General features: G+C 39.2%; 1 protein-coding gene and 1 long non-coding RNA gene across 2 annotated transcripts in view; both read right to left on the minus strand.

Moving 5' to 3' along the window:
* Positions 1-14,034, minus strand: part of LOC137008797 (uncharacterized) — a 41,856-nt gene extending 27,822 nt beyond the window's left edge. The window contains exons 1-7 of the mRNA XM_067370512.1: positions 13,848-14,034; positions 13,001-13,060; positions 12,744-12,889; positions 10,587-10,778; positions 7,530-7,800; positions 7,327-7,438; positions 7,103-7,198 (exon numbers count right to left, since the gene is read on the minus strand). Of these exons, the coding sequence (XP_067226613.1) occupies positions 7,103-7,198; positions 7,327-7,438; positions 7,530-7,800; positions 10,587-10,778; positions 12,744-12,889; positions 13,001-13,060; positions 13,848-14,034 (1,064 nt within the window). The remainder of the gene's footprint in view (positions 1-7,102; positions 7,199-7,326; positions 7,439-7,529; positions 7,801-10,586; positions 10,779-12,743; positions 12,890-13,000; positions 13,061-13,847) is intronic.
* LOC137009080 (uncharacterized) lies at positions 2,581-6,462 on the minus strand. Its single transcript, XR_010892841.1, has 6 exons — positions 5,748-6,462; positions 5,421-5,508; positions 4,853-4,917; positions 4,582-4,735; positions 3,425-3,501; positions 2,581-3,274 (listed from the first exon to the last, which is right to left on the minus strand). It is a non-coding gene; the product is annotated as an uncharacterized lncRNA (long non-coding RNA).
* Positions 14,035-14,255: the final 221 nt, after the last annotated feature.

The raw sequence follows: 14,255 nt of genomic DNA on the forward strand, positions 1-14,255 counted from the left end.
CCTCAGTGGTCACAAATGTAACTGTCCATTAGATGGCGAGCAAATGTTATTTTAAATAGACTTATTGATGTTACAGTTCTGATGTGCTGTGGGATCTCAGTCCAGGCTTTAGTAAGCACATGAAAAAAAGATTTCTGTCCATAGCAGTTCCTAAAGGCCGGTACAGGCAAAAGTCCATTAGAGACAGATCTCGTAGTGCGCTCGAACCTAAAGCTGAGTTTTGGAACCAGCGCAGTAAGTGCCGTTGAGGTGTGTCCATTTAAGATTTGACAATACAAGTTCATCCCATGGCTTAATTTATAGTTCTGAAATGTCAAGGCATTAGACAAAGATAGTGCAATACAGTGGTGAGTCCAGCCTGGAAGCCTGTTATGAATCTTGTAAGCTCTATTATAGAGTCTTATTACTGGTTCAAGAATTTCATTTGATGTGAGTGACCAAACAGGTAAACAATACGACAGAGTGGACATAATAATGACATGAAGATATGTTTTAGATACAGAAAGAGACAAATATGGTCTAATTTTACTATAAACAAATAACTTTTGATTTAACTTTCTGATTAGAGTTTGGACATGTTCACAATAAGTAAGATGTGAGTCAAGAGAGACTCCCAAATACTTATACGTGGATACAATTGAGAGTTTTTGATTAGAAAAGGTGATGGGATTGGATATAGATAGCTGTCTCCTAGATGAATAAAAGTACATACATTCTGTTTTCTTGATATTAAGTGTTAAATGGTTATCTAGCAGCCAGTTATGTAAATGCTGCAGATCTGTATTAAGTTTTAAATTAATTGTGTCAATATCTGGACCAGACAGAAAAATAACAGTATCATCATCATATAACAAAGAACTAGAAAAATTAAGCACATAAGGAAGATCATTAATATACATAAGGAAAAGTAAAGGACCTAAGATACTGCCCTGTGGAACTCCCATAGAACACACTCGTGGCTGTGATGTTACTGAGCCAATTTTTACAGTCTGAGATCTGTCACTTAAATATGATGTAAACATGTCTATTGTAGAGGAGGACAAATGAAAAGAAAAAAGTTTATTTAACAAAATTTGATGATTAACTGTATCGAAGGCTTTTCGAAAATCTATATATATAGCTCCAGTAACCTGACCCTTGTTTAGAGATGCACGTATCTGCTCAGTAAAAAGCAGCAAAGCCGACATAGTTGACCGCAAGGGTCGAAAGCCATGCTGGCAATCATTGAGCAGGTTATTGTTTTCAAGGTAATTGATTAATTGATTATATAATGTTTTTTCAAGTAACTTGGAGACAGTTGGAAGAATTGCAATTGGAGGATCATCAGACTTAAAATTAGGGGTGATCTGGGCCGTTTTCCACATGGCAGGAAATACTGATTGCCTAATACACAAATTAACTAAATGATGAAAAAGGGGTATTAGGGTACTAGCATGAGTTTTAAGAAAAATCATGTTTAAATTATTTACATCACAAGCATGAGAAGCGTTCAAAGAACACAATATTAGTTAAATCATTTTGTGAGATTTCAGAAAAGGAGAATTGCTGAGATGCTGTTGGTACTGATGGGAGAAATGGAGGAACAGTAAATCTAGAGGATAATTCTTGTAGGGATGCAATAAAATACTCATTGAAAGAATTGGCAATTTTATCATGATCAGTGAGAAGAGTACCATTGACTGATATTTGTAAACCATTAATATTTTTAATTTTGTTTTCACCAGTTATACATTTAATTGTATGCCATAATGTTCTTGGGTTGGAGACCGTTAAATTAATTTGATTTTTAAAATAGAGCTGTTTGGCTTTGAACAATTCAAAATTACACTTGTTTCTATATTGTATAAAAATAAGCTTAGTCTCAGATGTTTTTAGTGATCTGTATGCTTTCAGAGAAGAGGCCTTATTTTTTAAAAGCTGCAAAATTTCAGGAGTTACCCAAGGTACTGTATTTTGCCTAATATGTATTTTACAGGTAGTAGTAAATTTGACGTATTGTCTCCACTTTTTTATGAAAATTTGACAGAACATGGTCAGGATTTTGCAAAGACATAACATTACTCCAATCAGTATCAGCAAATTCAGCATTAAACAGACAATTTTGAATTTGGTACTTTTTTAGTGTGGTTATATTTATGACATTTTGGCTGTTTAAAACATTTCCTAATGACATATATGAGTGAATGATCTGAGACTGCTGTGTTCATTTACACAAAATTAATCACATAAAATGTGAAATTCACTACCTAAGATACACTCTAAAGAAAAATGGTGCTATATAGCACCAAAAATGGTTCTTTGGCTCGTAATCATAGCGGAACCTTTTTTGGTGCTATATAGCACCTATCTTTAAAGGTGCTATATGGCACCTTGTCGTATGGTGCTATATAGAACCATAAGAGGTGCCATATAGCACCAGCAGTGGTTCTTTGGCTCGTTATGATAGGGGAACCTTTTCTGGTGCTATATTAGCACCTATTCTTAAAGTTTTCTAGCACATTTGTCAAATTAGAGGTGCCATATATTGTTTTTTTAGCTAGCAGGGCCCGTTATCATGCAAGGTACTACTGTAGATGAGTCAATATGCTTCTAAATTACACTTTTATGAACGATAATTAATAATTTCTTACCAAATCATGACTTCAAAGATTCAAAATCATGTACTAAATGCTTACTGAAAAACAAAATACATTACACTTTCAAAACCTTTTAATTTATTTCTTTCAGCAGCAAATAAACTCACATTATACTCCCCTTTTATACACATACAAAATAATGCAACAAGCTTGAAATATGTACATTTTTGAAGACAATAGTCCTGTTTTTACATACTGAGTTATGCTCTGAAGTCCTGCAGTTTCTTTTTTGTAAGTCCTTCGGGATTTCAAAAAAAAATATAGAAACTAGAACTTAAACCATAAGAAAGGGAGCAAGAGAGAATATTGACTCCAAAAGTCTACTCACAGATTGAGTTGTACACTCATTTTACAGTGACAGGAAGTCCGACTGCATCCTTCAATTTCAAAACAACATACTTCAAAAAGGTCAGTGTCTTTTTCAGTCCTTTAGGGCACTGGATTGGATTTGATTCCAAACGCAAAATATACACATAGGAGGAGGCCCAGTGCCATCAAGATGTCCTCACTCTACTCTGTGATTAACTGGCCATCCAACGTGAACAAAATGTGGTCATACTGCATGAGATGATCCTCCCGCAGGCTTTAGGCACTATCTTAGGTGTTGGGATGACAGGAGGGCTGGTCTGAGCATGGCCCTGGAGAAGAGGGGATAATAGCATTAACCATCTTCACATATTTATTTGAAAGGCAAACCTTATAAGCTAAATTATAACAAAATGTGCAATAAGTGTCGTGCTTTGATTAGATTGTGCTTCACACACTGTAGTCAACTGTTCATGGCTCACCTCAATGTCAAACAGCAACCCCAGGTCCACCTTGAACAGTGCAGGCAAGAGGAGAACAGCTGCTTCCAACTGTAGGCCTTTAAACAAAATAACATCATTAGGTTAACATAACATGGGGGATGCTTTTACCCAATACTTTTTTGTTTTGCTTTTTAAACATTCATTACTGTGTGTAAAGCCCAAAGTATACTTCGTTTTTTATGCGTATGCTTTTTCTGAACTCAAAACAAATTAAGATCTTTTTGATGAAGTCTGAGAGGTTTCTGTTCCTCCAATGATGAGGGTGAGTAATTAATGACATAATTTTCATTTTTGGGTAAACTAATCCTTTAAAGGTGATTACCCTTGTACAAATCAAAGCAATTCTCAAACAACACAACTGGATATTCATACAACTACACATTTGTACGAGACATACACTAGAGCTGCAGGATTCTGGATGAAATGAGAATCATGATTTTTTGGTTTCAAATAGAGATCGCAATTCTCCCACGATTCTAAATAGACAACTAAAAATAACATTTATTTTACTAGTTCTAGCAAAATATTAATAGCTGGACTCTAATTGCCGGAAAATGTTTAATTTGAATGTATTATTTTTAAAAAATGGTTTTGAATATATTAATGGCTCATTAATAAATACTTGTTTCACTACTGGAAGAATCAGGGTTTAACCTTATCCAATCTATTGAATGAATGATTCAATGACAATGTCACTGGTTGCCACCTAGTGGCTTAACAAGGTAATTTATATACAACAGTTATTTGAAGCACCATATTAGTTTCGATTTTCTCTATTTTGATCACTATCTGATGTCCAGTGTTTATATCCTAACTGTAAACTTTTATCTTATTACTTATGTGATAATTTTAATATTTGTGAAAGAAATCAAATAACCAAATCCTTGAATAACTACAGTGTGGTTCAAAACTGCTGTTTCTGGATCAGTGGCAGCATGAACACCGAATGTTCCGGTAGGATTTTTGTCAAAGGTTTAACAGACGCAGGCGAATCATTGTCATTAATAAAGTAGGATCGCGTGGGTGTTTGAATCGAGATTGCAACCTTTCTACGATAAATTGTGCAGCTTTAACATACACATACAAAGTAAATCAAAGGGGTTTCGGACAAGCCAGGTTGATGATGTATTTCATACCTAGAAGCAGGGCACAAGCTGATGTAACTGAAGTAAGTTGATTCAAAACTTTAACTCCCTCAATGTCAGCAGATGGTTCATGAAGTTCTCCCCCTCCTTCCAAATAATGAACATTGCCATGGTAAGCTGCTCCTCAATCATCTGTCTGGTTATCCTAAATAGTAAACATAAAAAAAAAAAAAAAATTCGGTCACCTTTTGCTAGCATAACTACAAAATACACAAATTTAGACTTATTTTTCTGAAAATAAACCAAAATAGAATATTCTTACGTTCAACTCAGAAAGTACTCCTTGATGAGGTCTTCAGGACTTTCTCTCAGGTGAATGTTTTCAGCCTGTGATAAAGCAATTGTGATTAATTTTCTTAATTAAAAAAAAAAGCACAATAATCTGTAATAGGAAATCAAATTTTTGCAGATATGCAATAGCAAAGGACAAGAAAAAGAAAATAATTCATATTAATGACTGGCCAAATTTGCAATTAATATATTTATGGACAATACCAGCAACACTTGTGGCGTTGAGGGATCAAATAAATAAATAAATAAATAAATAAATAAAAAGGAGCTAAAAAAAAAAAATCAATTCTTTATTTTTCCAATGCGTTTCAGTACACAGGCCTTCGTCAGTGCTAAAATACTACAGATTTGCAATTAAGAAATGCATCTGAATCAGTCATTGGTTTCATTTAAAATTATGAATTTATAATATATAATTATAAGTCTGAAAATAAGACATGCATCAATTAATAAATTAGCTTTACACCCTAATATATTTAATCATTCTTGATTAAAGGGATATTTCACGAAAAATGAAAGCTAGCTGTTAATTTACTTACCATCAGGCCATCCAAGTTGACTTTTTTTTTTCAGTAGAACAGTAAAGATTTTTAGCTGGAACTGTGATTAATTTAATGTCAATGGCTACTGTCAAAAAAAAAAAAATTAATACAAAACAACAAGAAAAAAAGTTGCATGCATTTGAGATGGCATAAGAGGGAGTTGATGAATGTTTTGGAATGGATAATTCTTAGTCTAAAGTTTGTTAATGAAGATGACATTCAAGTCAATAGACCACAATAGATGGATTTTATTCAAACATGTCCAACATTGGTAATTCATATTATCTATTAACAATTATAGCCGTTTTTATAGAAATTACTTACCATGTAAAGTTCTTGCAAAGTGTCCTTAGTCGTCAAACATTGAGGAGCTTTAGATCCTAAAAGGGGGAGGGGAATCAGTGTTTATAAATGGAAAAAAAAAAAAACTTGTTTGCTGCAGTACAAGTAATTAATTAGTAGTGTAAATACTCAGCCATTTCATTCTACTAAAAAAAACACCTCGCGCTAGTCAAATGAAGTAACGTTAAGCCTTAAATATGTCTTTACTCACACACTTTCTTCGTCATTTTGGTCGAACAAATCAGAGCTAACGTGAAAAAGACAAATAAAAGAACTGACAAACATTACTTTAAAAACCTAAACTCAATAATTGTAATGCGAGGATCCCCTCAGCCTCGACTCGAGCGTCTCTCCCGCTCCCCACGCACTTCCTCCCCGCATCATTTCAAATAGCACGCGCTGCTTACACGGTAAAGGAGACGTTTCTTTTAAAAATTATTTAGAGACATATTTACATGGTCCAAACACTACAACAATACATTTCTATAGAATAAAACGAGTAAATGCAACATCTTGTATAGAATAGAAATATTCAATTAGTGCTAACCTTTATAACGTTACTGCAGGCCGCGCAAATTCAAAAATTCGGTTAACGTTAGTTACGATTTCGTTAGTATTCATGTTCACAAACAACGCTAATTAACTCTAAACCGCTAAAACACATGTTCAACCTTTGCATTTTTGAGTATATTAATTAAAACATTTCCAACCTACCTTATTTCATCCGAGTCCAGGGGAAAGAAAATGGCGGCCGAGCAGAAAACTCCAGAAAGTCTCGTGAGTCATGACGTCAGAAAAAAAAACCCGTCTGTCACGGGGTCCTTAAAGAGAAATTATCCTTTGGCTGAAAGTGAGATATTTGAGAAGTTGAGTGTAGCCTACTATAATATTGAGAGCAATTCGCAGAAAGACGAAGTAATCAGACTCAAATAGTTATAGCAATCCAACTTACACCCATATTCACTAACAGTGTAGAGGGGCTTGGGGACAAAAAGGTTGAGAACCAGGTTATGTTTAGAAAATACACTGTAATTTAATGTGGTTTTTAATCCTTTCCCCAACTAAACTAAGAGAATAAGAGAGTTAGAGAACCTTTAAAGAACTATACAGAGGCTTAACAGGTTCTTTGTATGGCAGTGGTGCTATATAGCACCTTAACCACAGCAAGGAACCGCTGAAGAACCACTGAAGAACCGCTGAAGAACCATACAGGTGCTTTACTGGTTCTTTATAAGGTAGCGGTGCTATATAGCACCTTAACCACCCCAAAGAACTGCTGAAGAACCATTTTTTTAGAGTGTACTGTAGCATGAAATGGGGATTTGAGTGATTCTTACCAGTCTGATATTTTGATATGAGGTTGCTGTTTATCCATGAAAGCAGCACTATAACCTTCTTTCTCTAAATCAATCAGCTGCTGCTTCATACCTAACCTGCGAACAAGGTTTATGGGTGATTCATGTGTGGACTGGCTTGGTTATTAATTTAATTGCATATTGTAACATCGACTGAATGAAACGAGCTTAAAACTTTCCAGAAAGTTTTAAAATATCAAACATACCAATGAGATGTTGAAAAACATTTAGTGACACTGTTGTCTGGAAACGGTTTTCTATTTTCTTCTGTCACCCAGTCACCTCCATTCTGTACATTCTCCCATCCTTGAAGTCCATCTAACAAAAACATCAGAAAAAAGACATTACCCACAGCAAAAATTCATTATAATGACACCTATTGTAATAGGTTCTTAATAATGTGGCTCACCTTCCGCTCTGGGATTCTTGAGCAAGTTTCGTGGATTCTTAGCTAGAAAGTAAAACAGGCGCCAGTCCTCTGGGGTTCTGGAAGCATCACAGTGCTGGATCTCCTCTCTCTCACAGCGCTCTCTCCAGTGTGAAGCACTGTCCACCAGCTCCTTCCACTCACGACACACCAACCGACAGACTCGCACCACCTGATGTGCAGGCAGGTTCAGTAGGATCTCCTCAACCATAGCCAGAGGAACATCTGGAACATCTGCCTGCAGAGCTGTGCACTGACAGAGGAAGAAAGATTAAAAAATGAAAATAATAATGTCATTTATTACTCATCCTCATGTCATTCTATACACATAAGGCCTTCATTGATCTTCGGAACACAAATTAAGATATTGTTGATGAAATGCGATACCATTGAAACTCTCAAAGTCCATAAAGGTAGTAAAAACATCTATTGAAACAGTTCATGTGAGTTCAGTGGTTCTATCTTAATATTATAAAGCGACAAGAAAACTTTTTGTGTGCAAAAAAAACAACAACTTTTTAACAAAATCCCGTAATGGGCCGATTTCAAAACTGCTTCATGAAACTTCTGAGCTTTATGAATCGTTTCGAATGCAGAGGTGTAAAGTACTTGAGTAAATTGTAATTAGTTACTGTACTTCAGTATCTTTTTGGCTACTTACTGAGTGTCAAAGATATTGGCAACTTTTACTCTCTACTTGACTATATTTTTGAGCAAGTAAATGTACTTTTTACTCCACTACATTTTTGATGAGTAATGCAATTACAAATTACATTTTCATGGCAGCTGTCGGTGGGGGGAGATGATGGGTGGAGACTGGAGAGAGAGTCTCACATGATGGAAATCGATGCAACAGCAAAGGGCACTTTCAAGCCCCCCTTTTTGGTGCACAAAAAAAATCAGGTGTTTAAGCTCTTTAAAATTGATATTATACAATATTTTAAGGCAGTAATCTTTTCTGGGAACACAAAAGGAACCGAATCCCAGGACTGATGGTATAACATTATATAACAAATGAAAGAAATCAAAACTTACTGCATCTGTTCTGTTTTCAAAGTCCCTCGAATCAATTTGCTCGCTCTCTGAAGGATCAATCATTTTCCTAAGTGTGGATCCACTGGAGTTACGTTTCATCTTGCGATAACAACACAGTGAACCAAAACAGTTAATATTACCGAAAGACTTTCGCATTAGTTATATGTCTAACGTCGTTCTGTTAACCAGCGATAACTTCTCTTAAAGCGGCAGCATCTAATCTGTTTCTGGAAAAGCGGAATATGTCTGAAAGAAGAGCGTCTGGGCGGCAGACATTAACACTAACAGCAGCAGTAACTTATAGTAGTAGTGCGGAACAAAAGTGGGCGTTTCTGTATTTGTGGGTGTTTTCAAACTGGTGGGTGTTTATATATCATGCAATGAAAATGATCCCCTTCACCTGTCCCACCCCTAAACTCTACCCACAATCTGACGTAAGCAAATCAGGTACGCTCTCAAAAACGCCCCTCTGTTTATGGTTCTCGCCCATCAATAATTACTGTCCTGCAGAGACCTGTACTTGGGTGCTTCATTTCCCGTTAGTCACATGTACTCTGGGGGCGTATTACAAGTAAGTTAGGACCTCATTTAGGACAAAGGCTGTTACAGAATAATCTATGTAGTGCATTATTATGACTATTATCTTAACGGAAATGGTTTTACAAAGTTTAACAATCCTAAAGAGTTTATCCTCTAGTGTCCTAACTCAAAACTCATTTGAATCACATTACAGCCCCGTTGGAGAATGTAGTTTATATTTATTAATTATAAAACACGAAGAACTGCGATGTTTGATGGTGAAATTCGGAAGTCCCAGATGATGTGCTGCGCTTTGACGACAAAACACTAAAAATAATTACAGACTCATACGAAATATCATTTTGCCGAGCTTATCAAAACTTCTACTTCTGCAGCACTGGAATTAAAAGGATGCCGATTTTGTTTTTCCAGAAATGTAATGCATCAGACCTTAAGACCGCAACAGGCATTTCTGTAACACGTCCCGTGCACATGGTTTCGGTCTGACTTCCGTCTGAATCATCGGGTTAATACTGGGAAAGTTTTTTGTTTTTTTTTCCATGAACCATATTCTTCCTTACAGACACAGGGGAAAACTGGAAAAAAATTCTGGAGACAGGAACTCAGGAGTAACACTGGAGAGGGAAACAGGAATCCTGGAGAATAGTTGTAATAATATGCTTTCAGTTGAAAGTAGCTAAAACTGGTTACTAAATGTTAGATAAAATAATTTGGAGATCAAGTATTTCGAGAAGATCTTTTCTGGTTGAGCAACCTAGCACAGAAAAGCTGGTACCAGGGTATCAAATGGAAGACTCAGACACAGAGAGTGCAGTTCAACCAAGATACAAAGTTTATTCTGCCAGAGAGCCAATTATATATTGAAAATATAGGAAGTGAAAATGACAACTCTGCATTAATACAATCAGTAGGACTTGTGCACGACTCTAAAAAAAGTAACATTTTCTCTAAGCATGATGTAATGGCTAGACAGAGATACAGAGACACAGAAAACAGGCACAGGATGTTCTTATAATCTTACAATGGCCACTTTAAGACAGAATGTCTTACCCATTGAACATCCATGTGCATTTAAAAATTCTGTTCTTTATTGTGAACAGGTAAAACAAAATTTATCTGGATATGATCTCTGAAGGATTATGTTCTCCAATCTTGGTTCTGACTCTAGGGAACTTTTAACCAATATTCTCGCCAAATGCTTCAACAGCTACTATGAATGAACACTGTGTGAAACTCTCTAGCGGTGGTACCTCCATCATATGAATTTGGCCCTTAGTGCATACAGGGCTGTGTAAGGAGTTAGCACTGTTTGACTCAATGGGCCATATATCTTCTCGCTTTGGATTACCCCCACTTCACTATTTGAGGTAGTTCCTTGCTCAGCTTAATCAGTGTTTTTCCTCCTCCCTGTTAGGCAGTAAGGTGATTCGAGGTTTGAGATTCTATTTTTGAATTGGAGCTTACCTGCTCTCCTGTAGGACAATGCTTTATTCTTGAAGCGTGTATCCACTGCGGTTGGTAATCTGTCAGGACTCCTGTCCTGGTTACTGCGATCACAGTGGCTGGTCCAAGATACCTCGGTTCTCCCACCTTCATTGGCTTCAGGCTTTTGATCAGCACACTTTGTCCTGGAACAAAAATGGTCAGTGGGGTTTTCTGAGGGAAGAGGAAGACACAAAGAGACATCAGCACATATAGAATTAAGTTTCTCAATGAGGGAAGTTACGTAGTCCTCAGAGTTGGAAGTCACCTCCAGGTCACCTAGGGAAGTAATGCCTGCACGACCTTTAACCCATTGAGTTGGGAAAGGCCTGCCCATTAGTATTTCAAATGGTGAGAGTTTAGTTGTGGAAGATGGAGTCATTCTTTTCTCTGTCAACACCATGGTTAATAAATCTACTAATTTCTTCCCCGTATCTATGGCGATTTTTGTGAGCCTTCTTTTGAGGGACTGTTTCAGATGTTCGATGTTGCTCAAAGATCCCGGATGTGGAACTGTCACGTAATTGATGGCGCTTTGTCTAAAAGCTGTGTTAACTTTGACGCAAATGGTGTCCTATTATCACTGTCAATGGTGGTAGGTATGCCGAATTGAGGAATTATTTCTTTGGTTAGAAACTTTACCACAGTTTTAGCATCATTTTTCGCACACAGGAATACTTTTGGCCACTTTGAAAATCAATCTATAATTACCAAAGCATATTTCAAATTACCTATTGTCGGCATGTGCGTTAAGTCAATCTGCACATTCTGAAACGGTGCTTGCGGATGTGGTAGTGCATCATGATTAATTGGTCTGTGCGGATTTACTTGTGCACACGTAAGACATGAGTCTAGAATGAGCTTTGCAGTTTTGTGTACATCTGCAATACAATACAATTGATTGATTACTTGTACTACTTTTGCACAACTTGTGTGTGACAAACCATGGTAATGTCAGATGAGGATTATTAATCCTAACTTTGGAAGTGCTATTCTTCCTTTTTTCATCTCTCAAGATCCCTTCTTTATCTGGGGCACAGCCATGTTTTCCCAATGCTCTAAGTCAGCCTGAGTCGGTTGACTCTGCTGGATCTTAATGTCAATATCAGTTATATTAATTAAATGCACAGTCATAGTTACCTGACTCTGGTTACCCATAACGAACATCGGTCTGATTTGGGCCTTTGCTGCTTCTTTGGCTATTTCATCTACTTTTCTGCTCCTTTTGGCTTGTTCGCTATCCCCAGTTGCGTGACCTTTTACCTTTACTATGGGCACTTCGGAAGGTAACTGTACTGCCTTTGTCAATTGTCCTATTAGGTTAGAGTGAGCTATGAGTTTGCCATCTGCTGTTTTAAAGTCTCTAGCTTCTCCCCCCCATCCAGGGGCGTATCCAAAAGATTGGCCCTGGAGGAACATGAGGAAGTCAATTCAATGATCTGTAGAATTGTCTACCATGTCACCCATTCCTATAATCCCTAACAATGCAGTGTTAATCTGTTGGCTGTATGGTCAAGTTTTTGGTGGCCAGCAGGATTGCCTCTTACCCCGAGCGCCGTTGCGCTGTTATATGTTGTGTCTGCATATTATGCAAAATAGCTCCCTCCTGATGAGAGGTGTAAAGGATCAGCAGATGCGATAACACCATTCTTTCTGCCAACTGTACAACCAGAGCGGCCGCAGCTACAGCACAAAGACATGCTGGCATACCTGAAGCTATATTATCTAGTTTCTTAGACAGGTATGCTAATGGTCTATAAGTGGACCCATGCTGTTGCAACAGGACGGCAATAGCTACCCCCTCCGTCTCGCGGGCATGCAAATGGAAATTTTTGCTGTAGTCGGGAGGCCCAAAGCTGGGGCCGTGGTGATGGCCTGTTTCAATGCGGTGAAGTGCAATTCTGCCTCCTCTGTCCAGTTCAAAAGCGTATTTGGCGGAGCTTTATGATCAATCAGGTTCCTCAGGTGCCTGTCATGCACCGCACAGTCAGGTATCCAGGATCTACAATAGGTCACTAGCCCCAGAAAACTTTGAAACTGCTGCACAGTTCGAGGGGACTTCATTTCTCTGATCATCTGGACCCTATCCATAGATATTGCTCACAAACCGGGCATTATAATGTGTCCCAAGTATGTCACTTTGGACTGGACCCACTGAAGCTTTTCTTTAAAGGCTTTAAAGCCAGCTTGGACAAGCACATTGCAGACGATGATGGAGACCTTTTCGCAGTCCTCTTTTGTCTCCCCAGAGACCAAGATGTCATCCGCATATTGAAGAACGCAGACTGTAGAAGGTAAATCAGTCATTTTGGCTAATGTCTTTTGCACTGCTGCTGAGAAAATGGCGGGCGAGTCAATGTAGCCCTGAGCAAGGCATGTCCACGTTAGCTGTTTACCTTGAAACGTAAAAGCTACAATGGGCTGAGTATCTCGATATACAGGTTCAGAGAAGAATGCTGCGCAAAGATCAATAACCGTGAAATATTTGTGCGTACACGGAATAGAGTTAACAACAGTTGGAACGGTAACAGGCAGAACAGACAGGGAAATGCTCAGAAATGCTACAATAGTAAACAAGACCTCGCGGTGAGGTGGTGTGAGTGAAAGTCCTTTATAGTCCTGTTAATGTACTGCAGCTGGGTGTGGTGATTAGTGATAGTGATTGGTGGAGTGAGTGCAGGTGATTGGCAGAGAGGATTATGGGTAATGTAGTCCGGGAACTGACAGGAACAGATGGTGATCATAACATAACGCCCCCCTCCCGGAAGGTTTGGGGAAAAGGAACAGCTAGGGAGGGTGGGTGGGTGCATTGGGGACCTGCATGCAGATTGGAACAGGGTCCCCAATGCAGGTCCAGGAACTCAGGCAGCCACGGAGGGTCAGGAGCCACGGGCAGCCACGGAGGGTCAGGAGCCACGGGCAGCCACGGAGGGTCAGGTGCCACGGGCAGCCATGGAGGGTCAGGTGCCACGGGCAGGCACGGCGGGTCAGGTGGCTCGGGCAGCCACGGAGGGTCAGGAGCCACGGGCAGCCACGGAGGGTCAGGAGCCACGGGCAGCCACGGCGGGTCAGGTGGCTCGGGCAACCACGGCAGGTCAGGTGGTTCGGGCAACCACGGCAGGTCATGTTGTTCAGGCAACCACGGCAGGACAAAGTCCATTAATGGCCATAGGGGTTTATAGTCCACGGGCGGCCCTAGCAGTTCGGAGCACGCTGATGGTTTCGGCCGTGCAGGGTCCCCACCCACAAGCTCCCCACCCTCTGGTATATGGCCCCCCCCAAAAAAGTTCTTGCGGAAATCAACGGTGGCCATAGCCGATTCGTGGACAAGGAGCTCGTGGGGCGCCGGCAGGGCAAGTAGCGCAGGTTCTGGAGCGGACTCGAAGGGTGGAACACCCCCTATGTTCCTTGACACCGAAGGGGCGGCCATCTTGCCCGTGGGCACTGCGAAACAGCCATCTTGTCCATGGCATCCAGAGAGCTGAGGTGCGTTGCAACCGGCGAACTTGAGTGCGTTGCAACCGGCGAACTTGAGTGCGTTGCAACCGGCGAACTTGAGTGCGTTGCAACCGGCGAACTTGAGTGCGTTGCAACCGGCGAACTTGAGTGCGTTGCAACCGGCGAACTTGAGTGCGTTGCAACCGGCGAACT

Source organism: Chanodichthys erythropterus, chromosome 20 (assembly GCF_024489055.1).
Source record: "Chanodichthys erythropterus isolate Z2021 chromosome 20, ASM2448905v1, whole genome shotgun sequence".
In the NCBI taxonomy this organism is placed as follows: domain Eukaryota; kingdom Metazoa; phylum Chordata; class Actinopteri; order Cypriniformes; family Xenocyprididae; genus Chanodichthys; species Chanodichthys erythropterus.